Genomic DNA, 15,383 nt, shown 5'->3' on the forward strand with positions numbered 1-15,383 from the left:
GTACAGTATGTGTGAGGGAGTGTGTGTCCGCGTGTGCACATCTGCACATGTGTACATGAATGTGTGTTAATGCGTCCCCCAGGGGGCAGCCGCCTACCCGGACAATGAAGACCAGCAACAGAGACTCAGAGAGGCAGCTGAAGGGCTACGTGTCGCCACTAACGCGGCGGCTCAGAACGCAATAAAGAAAAAAATAGTCAACAGGCTGGAGGTGAGTTAAAGGACTCAATGTGTCATCATTTTTTCTGTTGTCTGACCTTGATCAAAACATAAATCTTCTTCTTGTTTCACCTTACTGACAAAGGTGTGACCCAAACATCTCTTTCTGTTATTATATAATACCTGCAAAAGAAAGATGGTGTAAAAATAAAAGGAGAAAGAAAACACTGAAAAGGATGAAAATAACCATGTAGAAACAACTGCTGGGCAATTTATTATATTTGTATTATTTCTCTTTCCTATAGCACTGTGCTATAAGCCCCATTAGTGCTGTGAATGAGCCACCTAAGTGTAAAGATCTGTATTTAGCCCTTGGTATCAGTTTGCCTCTAATGACTTCCCGCTCTCTGCACAAGAACACACAGTGTAGTGTTCAGTTTTCTAGGCACATAAACTATGCATTACTGAGGGCTCGAATAATCCTGCTATCAGACATGCAGCATCTCAGTCATCCTTCTTGCATCAGATGTTCACACTAATGATGGTAATAGCATCCTCTATCGAGACAGCATGTAAGCTGGGGAAGACCAGAATGTTGAGCATATCCAAGTGCATGTGACAAATATAACAGATGACACTATGACCCTTAAGACCCCTTAATTTATCCAGTTTTATACAGACAGCATGATGAGCATATCACTTTATGTATTCCACTGACAAGCCACAAGCTGAAGTGGCAGTGTAATAGGTGGGGTTTGTTTGTCTGTTTCTCTGCAAGATTATGCAAAAGCTACCAAGCCGAATTTCATGAAACTTGATTGAGTGGGTTAAGTTCAAAGGAAGAAGCCATTAAATTTTCTTTTGTATACTGATCACATTCTTTAAAATTGCAAAAGAATAACAAGGGCACTTGATCTATCTGTCTGTCTGTCTGTCTGTCTGTCTGTCTTTAGGGTTATGTGAATTTTCTCTATATAACAATACCATGTGTTACGTATATCTTTCCATCAGTATCTCCTCACCCATTTAACAGCTTTGTTTTCAGTCCCGTCATTGCTTCAAACCCTGTCTTGTGTCTATGAATTAATGTAAGCCAGGCTATTTTTAGCTTTAGTTCTGGAAATCTGCCCAAGCGAAGGCAGTACTGATCACTTCATGAAATCATGACCGAGCAGCATAGTTCCATCCATTTCCCTCTTCTTCCAAAACCTTTTGGTTGTGACCCCTTTTAGTCTGATTAGAACTCTGTTGGAGTACAGAACATGACAGCATAATACTGCGCAGAGCAAAAGTGAACATTCCTCTTAGCCAAGCAGCACTCTCTTACTTACATTTTCTCCATTTGTGTCTTCTGAACAGATCGCTGCTAAGCAGGCAGCGGCTGCTGCTACACAGACCATCGCAGCTGCCCAAAACGCAGCTGCTTCCAACAAAAATACAGCCTCACACCAACAGCTAGTTCACAGCTGCAAGGTATGATCCTGTAATCTTTGTGATGTGCTCTTTTGTACTAATGTTATAGCCTGTATTTACATATAATACATGTTGTCACAGGGAGTGTCTTGTTTGGGAGCCTTGTTAGCACCTTTCTCAGTAAGTCATGATGGTGTGGCATATGAAGCAAACATTATGTGGTGTTTAATTTCAGATGGTAGCAGATAGTATTCCCCAGTTGGTGCAGGGAATGAGGAGCAGCCAAGCCCAGCCTGAGGAGCTGGGCCCCCAACTCGCCCTCATCATGGCCAGCCAGAGCTTCTTACAGGTTTGTATTTCACCTTGACACAGTGAGTGACTGTAACCCTCTATCAAAGGAATCTCATTTCTTGGTGTGTTTCTATTACTGTCTCTCAGCCTGGGAGTAAGATGGTGGCGTCTGCAAAGTCAGCAGTTCCAACAGTGGCCGAACAAGCTGCTGCTATGCAACTGGGCCAGTGTGCCAAGAATTTAGCTACCTGCCTGGCGGAGCTCCGGACTGCCACGCAGAAGGTATCCGTGAGCATGATTCTTTTCACTGATGCAGGCCATCAGTGAAAAGATTCACTGTCCAATTAGAGTCTAATTCTGTGATCTCACATCACACATTTACATGCAGGATTGCATCTTGTCTGCTGCGTATGGCTTGTGTTTAAGTAACAGCTATGTCTGTGGGGGTTTTTTTTACTTTTTTTTTTTATTTTTTAAGGCACATGAAGCTTGTGGCCCTCTGGAGATTGACTTAGCCCTCAAAACTGTACAGACACTCAAGAGTGAACTTCAGGATGCCAAGATGTCTGTCATTGATGGCCAACTCAAACCACTTCCTGGAGAAACGGTCAGTAAATAGAAACAATTACAGTTTCTCATCTAGCCTATCTCATTAGGCTAGAGATAGCTGCTGTGTAGAGATACCAAAATGCTAAAGAAATCTTAGCCATGAGTCAAATGAGTTATTTATGTGTTCTGTCGCTTATACAGCTGGAAAAATGCGCTCAGGATTTGGGAAGTACGTCTAAGACTGTGGGTTCTTCCATGGCCCAGTTGCTGACATGCGCTGCGCAAGGCAATGAACATTACACAGGTAGTGTATTTTATACACGAGTGGGGCTGAGAAGTTTGAGCAGCCATTTAGATACATATGGAATACTGCCTGTGACTTTTATTTAAAAGGAATTCTCAAAATTGTGCCGAGTGTCAGTCTTGAGGATAAACCAAGCTAAAGATGTTATTTTATTTGTGCTGTCATTACCGCCTTGAACCGAACCCCGGGAATCCAACATGGCTTCACTGCTTTGCCGTCAGTTTTGGCTCAAACGGGGATCTCAGTGGAATTGAGATGAAGACGGATAAAGAATAACATTTATAACAATGAGTGCTCCGAGGCAGTACTTCATGCTGTGGCCCAGGGTGCTGCTCTCTACTCATTAATCTTTTTTTTTCACTGGATTTAACATTCCATCAGCAAATGGCTCCACTCTGCTGGTTAATGCAATTTGATGCAATTTGCAGCTTTTTCTTTTTTTTCCCCAGTTCTATGTGTAATAAGCTGAGGGGACCTCCAGTGTGAGGCTTTATTTATCATATTAAGTGATTTATTTAAACATTGAAGTTATTTGAGTATAATGATTTTTTTTTTCTTTTTTTCACAGTGTGGTGCTGCGAAATCCTGCTTGTTGACTTGCACAATGTCATTACAGTTTTAGTAAAGACAAGAAATACACATAGCTCTCAGTTAGTACTGCTTAAACAGGGCTGCTGAAATGCGACACTGGAATTAATGTATTTGCTAAATCGTCACTCATTTTTCACAGGTGTTGCTGCTAGGGAAACAGCACAGGCTCTGAGGACATTAGCTCAAGCCGCTCGAGGTGTGGCAGCCAGCACCAAGGAGCCTCAGGCTGCAGCTGCCATGCTGGACTCAGCCCAGTGTGTGATGGAGGGCTCAGCCATGCTCATCCATGAAGCACATCAGGCCCTGGTTCATCCTGGTGATGCTGAGAGTCAGCAGAGACTGGCACAGGTAGCATACCACTTATTAGCAGATAGATAGATAGATCTGATAGACTGATTGAGGAGCACTGATGGCCCCTGTCTCCCTCATCTACTGATTTGTAAAGATTTTCCCATTAGAGTCGTCCCCTCTACTAAGTGTTGCTCTTTTTTTCCTGTCTGCTATGCATTTCTCGGCTGGTTTCCCTCTCTCAGGAGAGGTTTTGCTGGAGTAAAATTGTTCATTCTCCTGCAGCCCTTCAGGGGATAAACATATTGTTTGGCATATATCTGTGACAGCAGCATAAATTAGTGACACGGATTATTGTGCACTGCTGTGAGCCCAATTTGCATTTGAGATATTTCTCCACATATAGCTTTGCTCTGGGGCTTTGTTGTGTAGCACATTTTTAGAATGACTAATGACGGACCATTGACAGATGTTGTACTGTGTTGCAGGTGGCCAAAGCTGTTTCGCACTCCCTTAATAATTGTGTGAATTGCCTGCCAGGCCAGAAGGATGTTGACATGGCCCTCAGGAGCATAGGCGAGGCCAGCAAGAAGCTACTAGTGGACTTCGTGAGTGTTGCTTAAGCTTTTTCTTAGGGATTTCTTGCCTTTTATGTTTGCATAATGACATGAGAGTATTTATATATCGACCCTTTATCCCCAAACAGAATATTTCCTTTTGCCTGCAGTTTTAATATTCCAAAGTGTGGCCTAATGTGCATGTCTTGTCTTTGAAGCTCCCTCCCTGCAGTAAGACATTCCAAGAGGCTCAGTCTGATCTGAACCACACAGCAGCTGAACTCAACCACTCCGCAGGCGAGGTCGTCCACTCCTCTCGTGGAAGAAGCAGCCAGCTGGCTGCAGCCTCAGGGAAGTTTAGCCAAGACTTTGATGAGTTCCTGGATGCTGGCATTGAGATGGCAGGACACACCCAGGTAGGTTTCATGACCATACAAAGACTTCATGCTCCAGTGACACAGTTTAATAGTGATCCAGTGCCAGCAGTTCATTTAAAGCTTTTATCAAGTAAACTCAAAAGCTTCAAATGCAGAGTGCATCTTTGCATTACTTTACTAACCAAAAGCTATTGCATTCAGTTAGTCACGCTAATTCCTCCAAAGAGCTCTAAAGTATTCAGATGCTTTGTGTGATGTTCTTGTTCTGAATATTTTGCTCATTCATTCAAAATTCTAAATATCAGACACTGAAGAGGATGTACACTAGTACACATGGGAAATTTTATCTCATGTGTCCTGAAGATACTCCCACAGCTTGGACTGGTTTGTAGGTCCTGACTCCTGTCTAAGTAGAATACTATCAAACTGATCGCTCACCACCCAGACTGTGCTGGTCATTCCATGGTAAACAGAATAAAGGCGAACTAGGTATGTTGCATAATTTGGGGTTACATGTTGAGTTCGTTCTTTACCTTTTATAGGAGCAAATTGGCTCCAATGAAGTGGTGTCCACTGCATATGAAAAGTAAAGGGACTACCTTTCTTGTTCAAGACTGTTTTTAACCTGTACTAATCTCTTACTTTACAACAGCTATCGCATTTCTTCAACATGTCTGCATGGAATTAAACACCTCAGATGTTTATTTTGTTTGTCCACAATTTTTTTTTTTTCAGATTCCCCTGATAACGTTTGTGTTTTTCTGCCACAAATGGCTCATTTTAGTGTATAGTCTCAGATATAAGCTTTTTCTTTGTAACCATGCCTTCAAGGCCAGCATCTTGGAATCACCTCTTCACTTTTGGCGCTGAAATAGATTTTTGTGGATACCGTTTAATGAAGCTGCCAGTTGAGGACCCATGAGGTGTCGGTTTCAAAGTCTAGAGACTCTGATTAACTTGTCCCCTTGTTCTTTTCTACACCGGAGGCTCCTGCTTCTCTTTTATTCTGGTTAGAGCCGGTTTGTGCTGCTCTGTGAAAGGAGGCGCGCGCACCGTTGTCGGAAATCTTTCCCACATGAAATAGCCTAACGGTCTTGGGTACCGGTACTCTGAGTTTCAGGAGAAAATTCAATTTTGTGGGGAATTTATGAGACTAAAGTCAAACCCACAAAGGCTCATATAAGTGCATTACTTCTTTAATCAGAACAGCAGTTTTTAGCCGTGACAACAAAAATTAGAGTTAGGCTTTTTGATATAATAAACTTGGAACACAATAATATTGCATACAAATTATTAATCGATAATTGTCACTTATACACACAATATTAATTTGACTAAAAAACAAACATTACATAAATTTGACAATCAAAGACTCAAAAATACCTGTTATGTGACAAAAGAGGATAGCCATTACTGTAAAGTAGAACACTCTAACCAATACTGTTTAATAATTGTAACACAACATTTAATACAGATTTGAAACCATCAAAAACAAAATTCACCTGAATTTTTCTTCTTCCTTGCATGTACAGAGTAAGGATGACCAGATCCAAGTCATCGGTAATCTGAAGAACATCTCCATGGCATCCAGTAAGCTGCTACTGGCTGCCAAGTCTCTGTCTGTGGATCCAGGTGCAGCCAATGCTAAGAATCTCCTAGCTGTGGCAGCAAGGTGCGATAAAACTCAAGCAGTACCTGAAATGTGTCAAATTTTCTGAATGCTATGTTGTATTTGCCAGTGAGGTGAACAGCTCAGTAGTATATATCATGTGAATCCTGGCTCAAGATCTGTAGCAAGTAATGATAGCTATAGAAAACAGCTTCTTACTACATCTGTATGCCGCTCCTACAGCGTGTCTGTTCGGCATTGCTAGGGGGAGTACGTATCCTCCCCTTAGTGGAGAGAAGCCAAGCAGCTGGTCCCGCAGGGCTTTAGGCCTGACTGACTTCTCTCTGTCTAATTTGGAAGATGGAAGCCTTGGCTTGAGCCTGTCTGTGCTCAGCAAGGCTGAACACAAACTCGAGACAATCTCGGCACTCCTGTGAGCTGTGTTATCCAATCGCAGCGAGAAGCCGGCAGTGCCGTGCTTGAATAGGGGGGCTAAAAGCATGTGTGAGTGAAGCCAGCCTGTGCGTGCATGCAGAGGACACATGTGAGAGCTAAAGAGGCTGTGTGGCTGCCTGTGTGTTTCAGGGCGGTGACAGAGAGTATTAACCAGCTGATAACGCTCTGTACACAGCAAGCAGCAGGACAAAAGGAGTGTGACAACGCCTTGAGGGAGTTGGAGGTAGCTTTCCTCACATACAGGATACCACACAGACGTTTTCTGGTTTCTATGCATGCCTGCATTTCATGTTTTTTAAATAAAGTTTATGAGTTTTGTATTTTTTTCTCATGGTTTCCCACTATTTTCCATTAGATTCCTCCTATATAGCCATGTTTTATAGCTGGATAATACATTCAGAACAATAGTGCAGTAGCTGCATTAGCAACACTAATATAACAGGAGCATTTTTACATTCTGAAGCCTAACGATGATTATACTATGAATAGTTTTAAATGATATTAATATTGTTCATTTAAGGCCTTGATTATGATGATTTATCTCTGCACAGATCAATTTATAATTATAATGTTAGCCTCAGGTCTGAATTAAGTAGCTGATAAATTTCCAAGGATATCAACGTAGAAATGCAATATTGTAGTTTAAGTTGTTGTGTCTCCGTCTGTATTCAGGCTGTCAGAGGTCTGCTGGATAACCCCAGTGAGCCCGTCAACGAGCTCTCCTACTTTGATTGCATCGAGAGCGTCATGGAGAACTCAAAAGTACAGGCGTATAAAATAACTGAGTGCACTAACTGTCAAATATTTTACATGGTAGGCAGCTGAAGAGCTAATTTGTCCACATTTTCTCCATTTTCATGTGCCTCAGGTCCTAGGGGAGTCAATGGCAGGCATTTCTCAGCACTGTAAGACAGGTGATGTGGTGGCCTTCGGGGAGAGCGTGGGCTTGGCGTCCAAAGCTCTGTGTGGGCTGACAGAGGCTGCAGGACAGGTGAGATCACAGCGCCATACTAACTCGCTCTGACTTACCCTGCTTCTGCGCTCGCCTTCCCTTTTTCTCTTTATTTTTAGATACCTAGAATTAAACACACACTTTGTTTAAAAAAGCAAATTGCTATCAATTTTTAAGGTTGACATAGCCCAAGACATACGGCGTAAAAGGAAATTGAGACATCTTCACAAGGTGGAAATCACTTTCACGCATGAACTGCTGCCCTGAACCCTTCTAGTCGATACCCAACAGAGGTGCAAATATCTGACATACTCAGAACAGACATTAAACAATCTTCACCCTGCCAGCTGACTAGTACCAACTTTGTGTGATGTCCTATTGGATCGATCTGCACCAGTCTAAGAACAGTGGAGGTATTAGCCTTGTGAATCAACAGCTATGAATGATGTAACGGATCTCTTCCTTGGCCTTGCACTGCTGGGTTTTCCCCTGGTTGTCCTTCTGTGTTGTCTTGCAGGTTCCTAGTAGGTGGGGTTAAGTAGTACAACTGGGAGCACTTGGCCGGGATCATTTAAGATCTGGCTTTCTTAGCTTTTGCTCCCTCTTTATTAACCGAGCTTCAGCCTGGTTATTTAAGGTGTTACCCCATACAGAATCACACATCTAACATTGGATCACTACTTGAAATGCAGAGAAGTGGGGTCATCTTCTTGTGTGTTCCACAGAAAATGTCAGATGATTGTGGGACATCCAGTCCTTTCTGTTGTGCTCTGTTGGTGGCCACACAGAGTCATTGTCTTTGTTGTTTTGTGTGGGTTTTGTGTTGTTTTGGGTTTTGGTGTGAAGCTCTTGTCCACTCAGTCATAGATATAGGCACTCGCATTGTTGTTGGCGTAGAGAATTTCAGTGTTTGTGCAGGTTCTCTTGATGGTTTTCATGGACAATGGTTGTTCAACATTTATCAGCTCTTGGTGTCCCAACCACAGACTCATAAGATGTGGACCCCATTCCTATGGAGTGGGTGTAGCAGCCTTGGCCACGGCCTGCTCTGTATTCCCCTTTGTGTCCCTTTGTGTTTGGGGGGTATCCAGTGTAACTGGGAGCACATAACACGCTTTTGTTTTCTACTCCACAGGCCTCTTATCTTGTAGGTGTTTCTGATCCCAGTAGTCAGTCAGGCCACGAGGGGCTGGTAGATCCCATTCAGTTTGCACGAGCCCACCAAGCTATACAGATGGCTTGTCAGAACTTAGTGGATCCTGCCAGCAGTCCCTCACAGGTAAGATCCATTAAAGGCTGCAGAACATTAGTCCCCTGGCATATGGAGACTGAGTAGTCTTTAATAACTTGCTGTTAATTCTGTCATATCTCTTTAATTAAATACAGTTTTTAAGAATAAACCTGACCTCTGTGTTTAAAGAATCAATGCCCCCATGCCTTACCTAATTTTATTTTATACAGCTGTTCCTCTTTGTTAATGGTTTTGGTTCATTTGTTCATAAGGTCTTGTCTGCAGCAACAATTGTAGCCAAGCACACCTCGGCTCTCTGTAACGCCTGTCGCCTGGCCTCTTCTAAAACTTCCAACCCAGTGGCTAGGAGACAGTTTGTCCAGTCAGCCAAAGAGGTGGCCAACACCACAGCCAACCTCGTCAAAACCATCAAGGTCAACTCTCCAACTGATCAAAACGTTGAGTGTAAATTTGTTACAGATATCTTTTTCGTCAAGTGAGAAGATACAGATGTGTGTATAAGTAGTTACACACTTACAAAAACAGCCAAATGAACAAATATTCATGACTGTCTTATTTCAGGCCTTGGATGGGGATTTTTCCGAAGAGAATAGAAACAGGTGCCGCGTTGCTACAGCCCCGCTCCTCGAGGCTGTGGAAAACCTGACGACCTTTGCCAACAACCCCGATTTTGCAAGCATTCCAGCTCAGATCAGCAATGAGGTATTCGTTCAGTTGATGCTTGTTTATAATGCTCCTTTAAAATGTCCTTCACCTTTTCTAGTTAAATGACGGAAAGTTAATAAAAATCTTTTCAACAACACAAATGAGATCTGTGACTGTTTTTTTTAGGAGCAGTGAAAATGTTCAGTTCATCCTACAGAAGATATTGCGCTTTTCAGTGAGATTAAACGAGTGTTTGTGACTTGTGTATTCAGTTTGCTTAAAAACTGCCTTTTACTTGAGCCAACAAGCAAAGGTTTGTGCTGTGAGCAGGAGAGGAAATTGAATTGAGGTCCTTTTGTTATTGTCAAGGAAAGGCTCAAAAAGAAGGATGTATTTTTTGTTCAATCTGAGTGCAATAGTTTGCGCATAGTCCTCTAAAAGCTTTATGGCTGTAATCTGTTGGAGGGCAGTGTTTAACGGCACTTTCTCTTAGCACAGCTGCTCTAATCTTCAGCTTGTTAATCTAATTGTCAAGGGGGGGTTTTGCTCGTATCATAAAGACTGAAGGTGTTTCTTCGTGAGTCTGTGTAAAGCTGCCTGTCTAATCTCATCCCTCCCTTTGATTGCACCTTTGATCTCGCTCAGGTAGTCAAGGAATATTAACAGCTGTCAGACCAGTATAGCTAGCTCTTCACTGTCGAGCTGTTACCTGGGCCGTTGTTTCTCCTACACTAATCTTTTCATTTCCACAGGGCTCAGCAGCACAGGAGCCCATTGTGCGTTCAGCCCGCTCCATGCTCGATAGCTCCACTTACCTTCTAGAAACAGCCCGCTCACTGGTCCTTAACCCCAAAGATCCCCCCACCTGGTCCATACTAGCCGGCCACTCCAGGACAGTTTCTGACTCCATCAAGAGTCTCATCACCTCTATTAGGTTTGTGTTAATCCCGCCTGTGATCATATCTGTCTCTGCAGCCATGTCTTCAAAGTTTAGAAAGGTTTCCTTGCAGTGAGAGAAAATAAATTCTCATATTGGAGGACTTTTTTGTGACATCTTTTCAGCTAAGCAGGAAATTGCTGCATTAGTATATAGCTACTGAGTTCCCCACTGCTTAGTAATAGATTAGCGAACGGTGGGGCTCGCTACAGTGGATCTGAAACACATTTCATTATGTGGTGTCCTATCAGCTCTCACAGCAACTAAGACCTACAATTAACAGACATTAACATTTAACCTTGACTGTCAGTATTTTTCGAGTATTCAAGCATTTGAAGGAAACGTGTTGCCACTTTCTCTCGGGAGCTGAATGAAAAATGATGGCGTTCTCATGCCTGCATAACAAAAATGAGTTTCAAGCCAGTGGCTGATTAGCTAGGCAGACCATTGTGACTATGTGCTGATTGCCTGGTAAAGCCCATGGTAATAATATGACTGCAAGATTACAGATTGCATTACAGATTCATTTGTGAGCTTTAGGGCTTTAGGTGAATATATATTTTTTCATTTTTTGATCTTTATTTTTTTTAACCAAGCAAGCTTCTTTTCCTTGTTTTCACTGTTTATATTTATCTAAGCTATTCTGCTATGGGTAGATATGAGCATCATTTTTCTTACAACTCAAATCTCCAGATTTTCTTATTATATATTTATTTGCACATTAAGGTGGAGACATTTGTCTCTTTTTTTCCCATTATTTCTGGTGACAGGGACAAGGCACCGGGACAGAGGGAGTGTGATTACTCCATTGATAACATCAATAAGTGTATCCGGGACATTGAGCAAGCTTCACTAGCAGCGGTTGGCCAGACCCTACCCTGCAGAGATGATATCTCCATGGAAGTGAGTTCAAATCCCCCATCAGCTATATCCTGTGTGAGAGGGAAGAGGAACTTAATGAGATCTGTAGTCTTTCTGTTGAGACTTTTACTGTAATTCTCTGCTGTTGTAACTCACCAGGCACTCCAGGAGCAGCTGACATCCTCGGTACAGGAGATTGGTCATCTCATTGATCCAGTCTTTACAGCTGCCCGAGGCGAAGCTGCCCAACTAGGACACAAGGTGCTAGTCTGACAGTGTATCTCTTCATTCCCTCTGAATTTAGGAGGCAAACACACAGTTTTGTATGTTTTGGTTCAACTTTTCTCTGACTACTGTCCTAAATGCTTTGTCTCAGGTAACCCAGCTGGCCAGTTACTTTGAGCCACTCATTATGGCATCGGTGGGCCTGGCCTCTAAGCTGCATGACCATCAGCAGCAGATGACCATCCTGGACCAGACCAAGACGCTTGCTGAGTCCGCCCTGCAGATGCTTTATGCTGCCAAGGAAGGCGGGGGAAACCCAAAGGTAGTGCACAGAGTCAATTTTACTATTCGTGTCGATGCTGTGTTTTGCCTGACTTCAGAGATGAGCTGTAATGGAATGGAAAACAACGAGTTTCAAAAATAATGGAACATCTTTGTCCATCGTTGTCAGTCCATTCATTGTTGCACATTAATGAATCCCTTCTTTCACAGTTTCTCTAATTCTTTCAGCTATAAACCATTTGTATTATCAAACTGAGCAGAACAAAGCCTCAGGAGTTCTTTTTAAGTTTTCTATATTAGTGCTGGAATTGATTTTAAGATTTAAGTGATTTTTTTTAAACCTGTTCATTGCACAACTTCTAATCCCATTCTGAAATGATTGTGCTTTTACTCAAACTCTGCTGCCATCATTACAGCCATAAAACATTGAAATGAGCTCCTTAGAAGCTTTTTTTTTCTTATCAGATTGTCTGACTACCCCAGGCTTTTATAATTTTATTTTTATGGCTACATTCTGAGATATAGATTTACAATTGTACAAACTAGACTAAGTTTGAATTATTAGCCAGCAGGGATGATGTCTGTTCTTAAATCAGAAAGGAACCAGCCTGGTGACACGTCCTCTAGTTGGACACTGAGTTCTTACTAGCTTGAGGTGCACTGTAGAGCTGTTGTCAAGCTGATGAATTACCTCCTGGCTAAACCGAGATGGCGTCACAGTAACGTTAATCAGCTGCCCGTGTCCTCAGGCATCCCACACACACGATGCCATCAATGAAGCAGCCCAGCTGATGAAGGAGGCTGTTGACGACATCATGGTGACTCTGAATGAGGCAGCGAGCGAGGGCGGCATGGTTGGGGGTATGGTAGAGTCCATCGCTGAGGCTATGGGCAGGGTGAGTAAAGATTGTTGTTGTCGTCATTCAGTTTCAAGAGAATGTTTCTTGGGTACTTTGAGTGGATTTCAAGTTGCCACTTGACCCCCGACTTGTCTGAAAGCAGAATGAGCTTTCTCTCAAAGCCACAGTGGGTGTTCTGAAAGAGTGTGCTTGTCTATGACTCTTATTAGTCCAGAAGATGGCACGTTTTAAAATCCACAGCCCACTGGTGATGTTAGTTTTCAGTCATATTGCTAGAGGACATGTGTGTTGACAGTCTAGTTAGTAACTGACAGCGACATGTGCAAACTCAGATGTAAAGCACTTGGCCCAGTTCAGCAAACACCTATTTTTTTCCCTTCTTGTGCCTTTTACACTTTTAATTAGAATGTGCATGTTATCTAGAAAATGGAATATCCGTGAAGAACACAAAGTGGAAACGGCTTAATAAATGTATACATTTAAAAAAATATATCATTTGACACGTAACTGTGAAACAAATGGGGTTGTATCTGCTTCAGGGGAAAGAAATAAGGTTGGAATTAGCAAATTCAGCACAGCACTTTTAATCTATTAATTGTAGACTTTTGTAGGAATTGTAGGAAATTTCATATGTATCCTTCACATGTGAAGTAAAGAATAAAAATTGTATACTGTTTTGGTGTAATCTGACATCCAGGACATTACAAGTATTTTGTCTATCTAAGATTTATTAACTTTGTCAATGCACTGCAACCAACATATTTACTAATTCACTGGACATTCTCCAGCTGAAAAAATAAAACACTCAGCGCTCTCTCTTTGGACTCAGAGCACAAATGCATCTGAAAAAGGCAGATAGCATATCATCCTTACATATTTAATGATCAGCCTGATCTGTCTGGTGTGCAAAAATTTTCCATTTCTTTCTGGAACCTGCATCAATGGACAAAGCAAGATACACTTAAAGGATTTTCAAATGATGCAGAATAAAACTAACTCTGTATTGTTCATTATTAAGCGAAATTAGGTTATTGATTTTCTAATTCATATTTGTGAATATTTGTTTATGTATACACCTTAAACCAAATCTGTAGCTACCGTTTAATCTTTACAGCTGGCTGAAGGAACACCCCCTGAACCCGAGGGTTCCTTTGTAGACTACCAAACCACCATGGTCAAATTTTCTAAGGCCATTGCCATCACAGCACAGGAGATGGTGAGCATGCAAATGCATTACAATATTCATGCGTAACTCACGTCTGCAGTATTTACATTAAATCTTCAATGCCAATGTTTGACAATAGTGCTGAAGGAACATTAATCAGTTGATGCATATTCTCGCAGATGACTAAGTCGGTAACCTGCCCCGAAGAGCTCGGTGGCCTTGCCTCTCAGGTGACGGTGGACTACGGACAGCTGGCACACCAAGGATACCTTGCTGCAGCCACTGCAGAGCCAGAGGAGGTGAGAACACTTTTTTTCTTTTTTCTTTTTTGTGGAGGATGTGGGGGGAACGTTACACTCCTGTATTCAAAAAAAAAAAATCATTATTCATTGCATCTTTTAGCAATTGTGCTGCAGAAATGTCAGACTGAGTTATCAGCATAGGTCTGCATTTTACACCAAAATGCTTCCGGATGTATTTGCTCACACACTGATCAGAGCAGATGTTTGGTGTTCTTTGATATGACGCCTCTTCCTCAAGGCTGCACCAGCAATGTGAGATCAGAAATGTAACCCTCCAGCATCAGTCTCTCGCAGCACCCACGGACTCTTGACTTGAAGCTTTTCTCTGTTGTCCAGAGGACAGCAATGTGTGGAAATATTGCACTAATAAGCACACCGCTCTTATCAATATCTTGTATATAACAGACTGCTGGTTACCATAGCGACATTTTGCCTCTACAAGTCTAAAAGCCTATAGTGATGCTTGTAATGAAGTACCACCCACCCATGAATTGCAGTCTGGAAATTAAAGGTGTAGTGCCAGCATTCCCTCTCTGAGGGTGCTTGAAATCATTTATCACCCACCCGCTGGATAAGAGAGATGCCAGTTAAGGAGATTATTGTGTAGTATAATGACACAAATGAGATGGCTGCAGTGAAGCTGATGCCTGGTTATGCTTTCAGGTTGGCTTCCAGATAAAGACGCGGGTGCAAGAATTGGGCCATGGCTGTATTTACCTGGTCCAGAAGGCTGGAGCCCTGCAGCTCAGCCCTACTGACAGCTTCTCCAAACGGGAGCTCATCGAGTGCGCCCGTGCAGTCACAGAGAAGGTAAGCGATATGGATAGAAACCTAAACGGCTCATTCAGGGGAAAAAGCTAATTTTCCACATTATTTTGACTTTCAAAATCTCATTTATGTAACATGAAACATGAATTCAGTTTTAGCATTTTACAAAATGATTAAATCATTGCTCAGTGTTATAGCTGTATTCTTTAATTATAGCTAATCACATAAAGCTATAAAGAAGATAAGCTTGTGCAGTAATATATAATAATACAATAATTTATTATTGTGTGGATGCTTTAAGCATCCACACTATTGAGTTCCTGTTTCTCTTTATTCTTTATTATTATTATTCTTAGGACTTCCGTACACTTTTCGCCGTTTAACTACTTCCACAATTTTTGTGCTATTTTCACCGTTCAAATTTTAAACTATTCAGCTATTTTTGCTAATTCCTGCTATATCTTTTGGTATTTTTAACTATTATACTTTTTAAAATATTCCACTTTTTTCCTTTAATTTGTCCCATTGAAATGAATGGGA

At 41.9% G+C, this 15,383-nt stretch overlaps 1 protein-coding gene across 4 annotated transcripts in view; it reads left to right on the forward strand.

Moving 5' to 3' along the window:
• Positions 1-15,383, forward strand: part of tln2b (talin 2b) — a 96,415-nt gene that overhangs the window by 63,269 nt on the left and 17,763 nt on the right. For 3 of the 4 annotated variants that reach the window (XM_080874700.1, XM_080874702.1, XM_080874701.1), the window contains exons 21-44: positions 83-211; positions 1,519-1,632; positions 1,808-1,921; positions 2,011-2,145; positions 2,342-2,470; positions 2,614-2,716; positions 3,447-3,655; positions 4,084-4,203; positions 4,371-4,568; positions 6,062-6,201; positions 6,724-6,817; positions 7,267-7,356; positions 7,463-7,585; positions 8,682-8,825; positions 9,050-9,235; positions 9,360-9,500; positions 10,196-10,377; positions 11,151-11,283; positions 11,401-11,502; positions 11,618-11,788; positions 12,498-12,644; positions 13,723-13,824; positions 13,953-14,072; positions 14,739-14,885. In XM_080874700.1, the coding sequence (XP_080730826.1) occupies positions 83-211; positions 1,519-1,632; positions 1,808-1,921; positions 2,011-2,145; positions 2,342-2,470; positions 2,614-2,716; positions 3,447-3,655; positions 4,084-4,203; positions 4,371-4,568; positions 6,062-6,201; positions 6,724-6,817; positions 7,267-7,356; positions 7,463-7,585; positions 8,682-8,825; positions 9,050-9,235; positions 9,360-9,500; positions 10,196-10,377; positions 11,151-11,283; positions 11,401-11,502; positions 11,618-11,788; positions 12,498-12,644; positions 13,723-13,824; positions 13,953-14,072; positions 14,739-14,885 (3,273 nt within the window). The remainder of the gene's footprint in view (positions 1-82; positions 212-1,518; positions 1,633-1,807; positions 1,922-2,010; positions 2,146-2,341; positions 2,471-2,613; positions 2,717-3,446; positions 3,656-4,083; positions 4,204-4,370; positions 4,569-6,061; positions 6,202-6,723; positions 6,818-7,266; positions 7,357-7,462; positions 7,586-8,681; positions 8,826-9,049; positions 9,236-9,359; positions 9,501-10,195; positions 10,378-11,150; positions 11,284-11,400; positions 11,503-11,617; positions 11,789-12,497; positions 12,645-13,722; positions 13,825-13,952; positions 14,073-14,738; positions 14,886-15,383) is intronic. The other variant, XM_080874703.1, reaches the window with a different exon arrangement.

Source organism: Rhamphochromis sp. 'chilingali', assembly GCF_963969265.1.
Source record: "Rhamphochromis sp. 'chilingali' genome assembly, chromosome: 2".
In the NCBI taxonomy this organism is placed as follows: Eukaryota; Metazoa; Chordata; class Actinopteri; order Cichliformes; family Cichlidae; genus Rhamphochromis; species Rhamphochromis sp. 'chilingali'.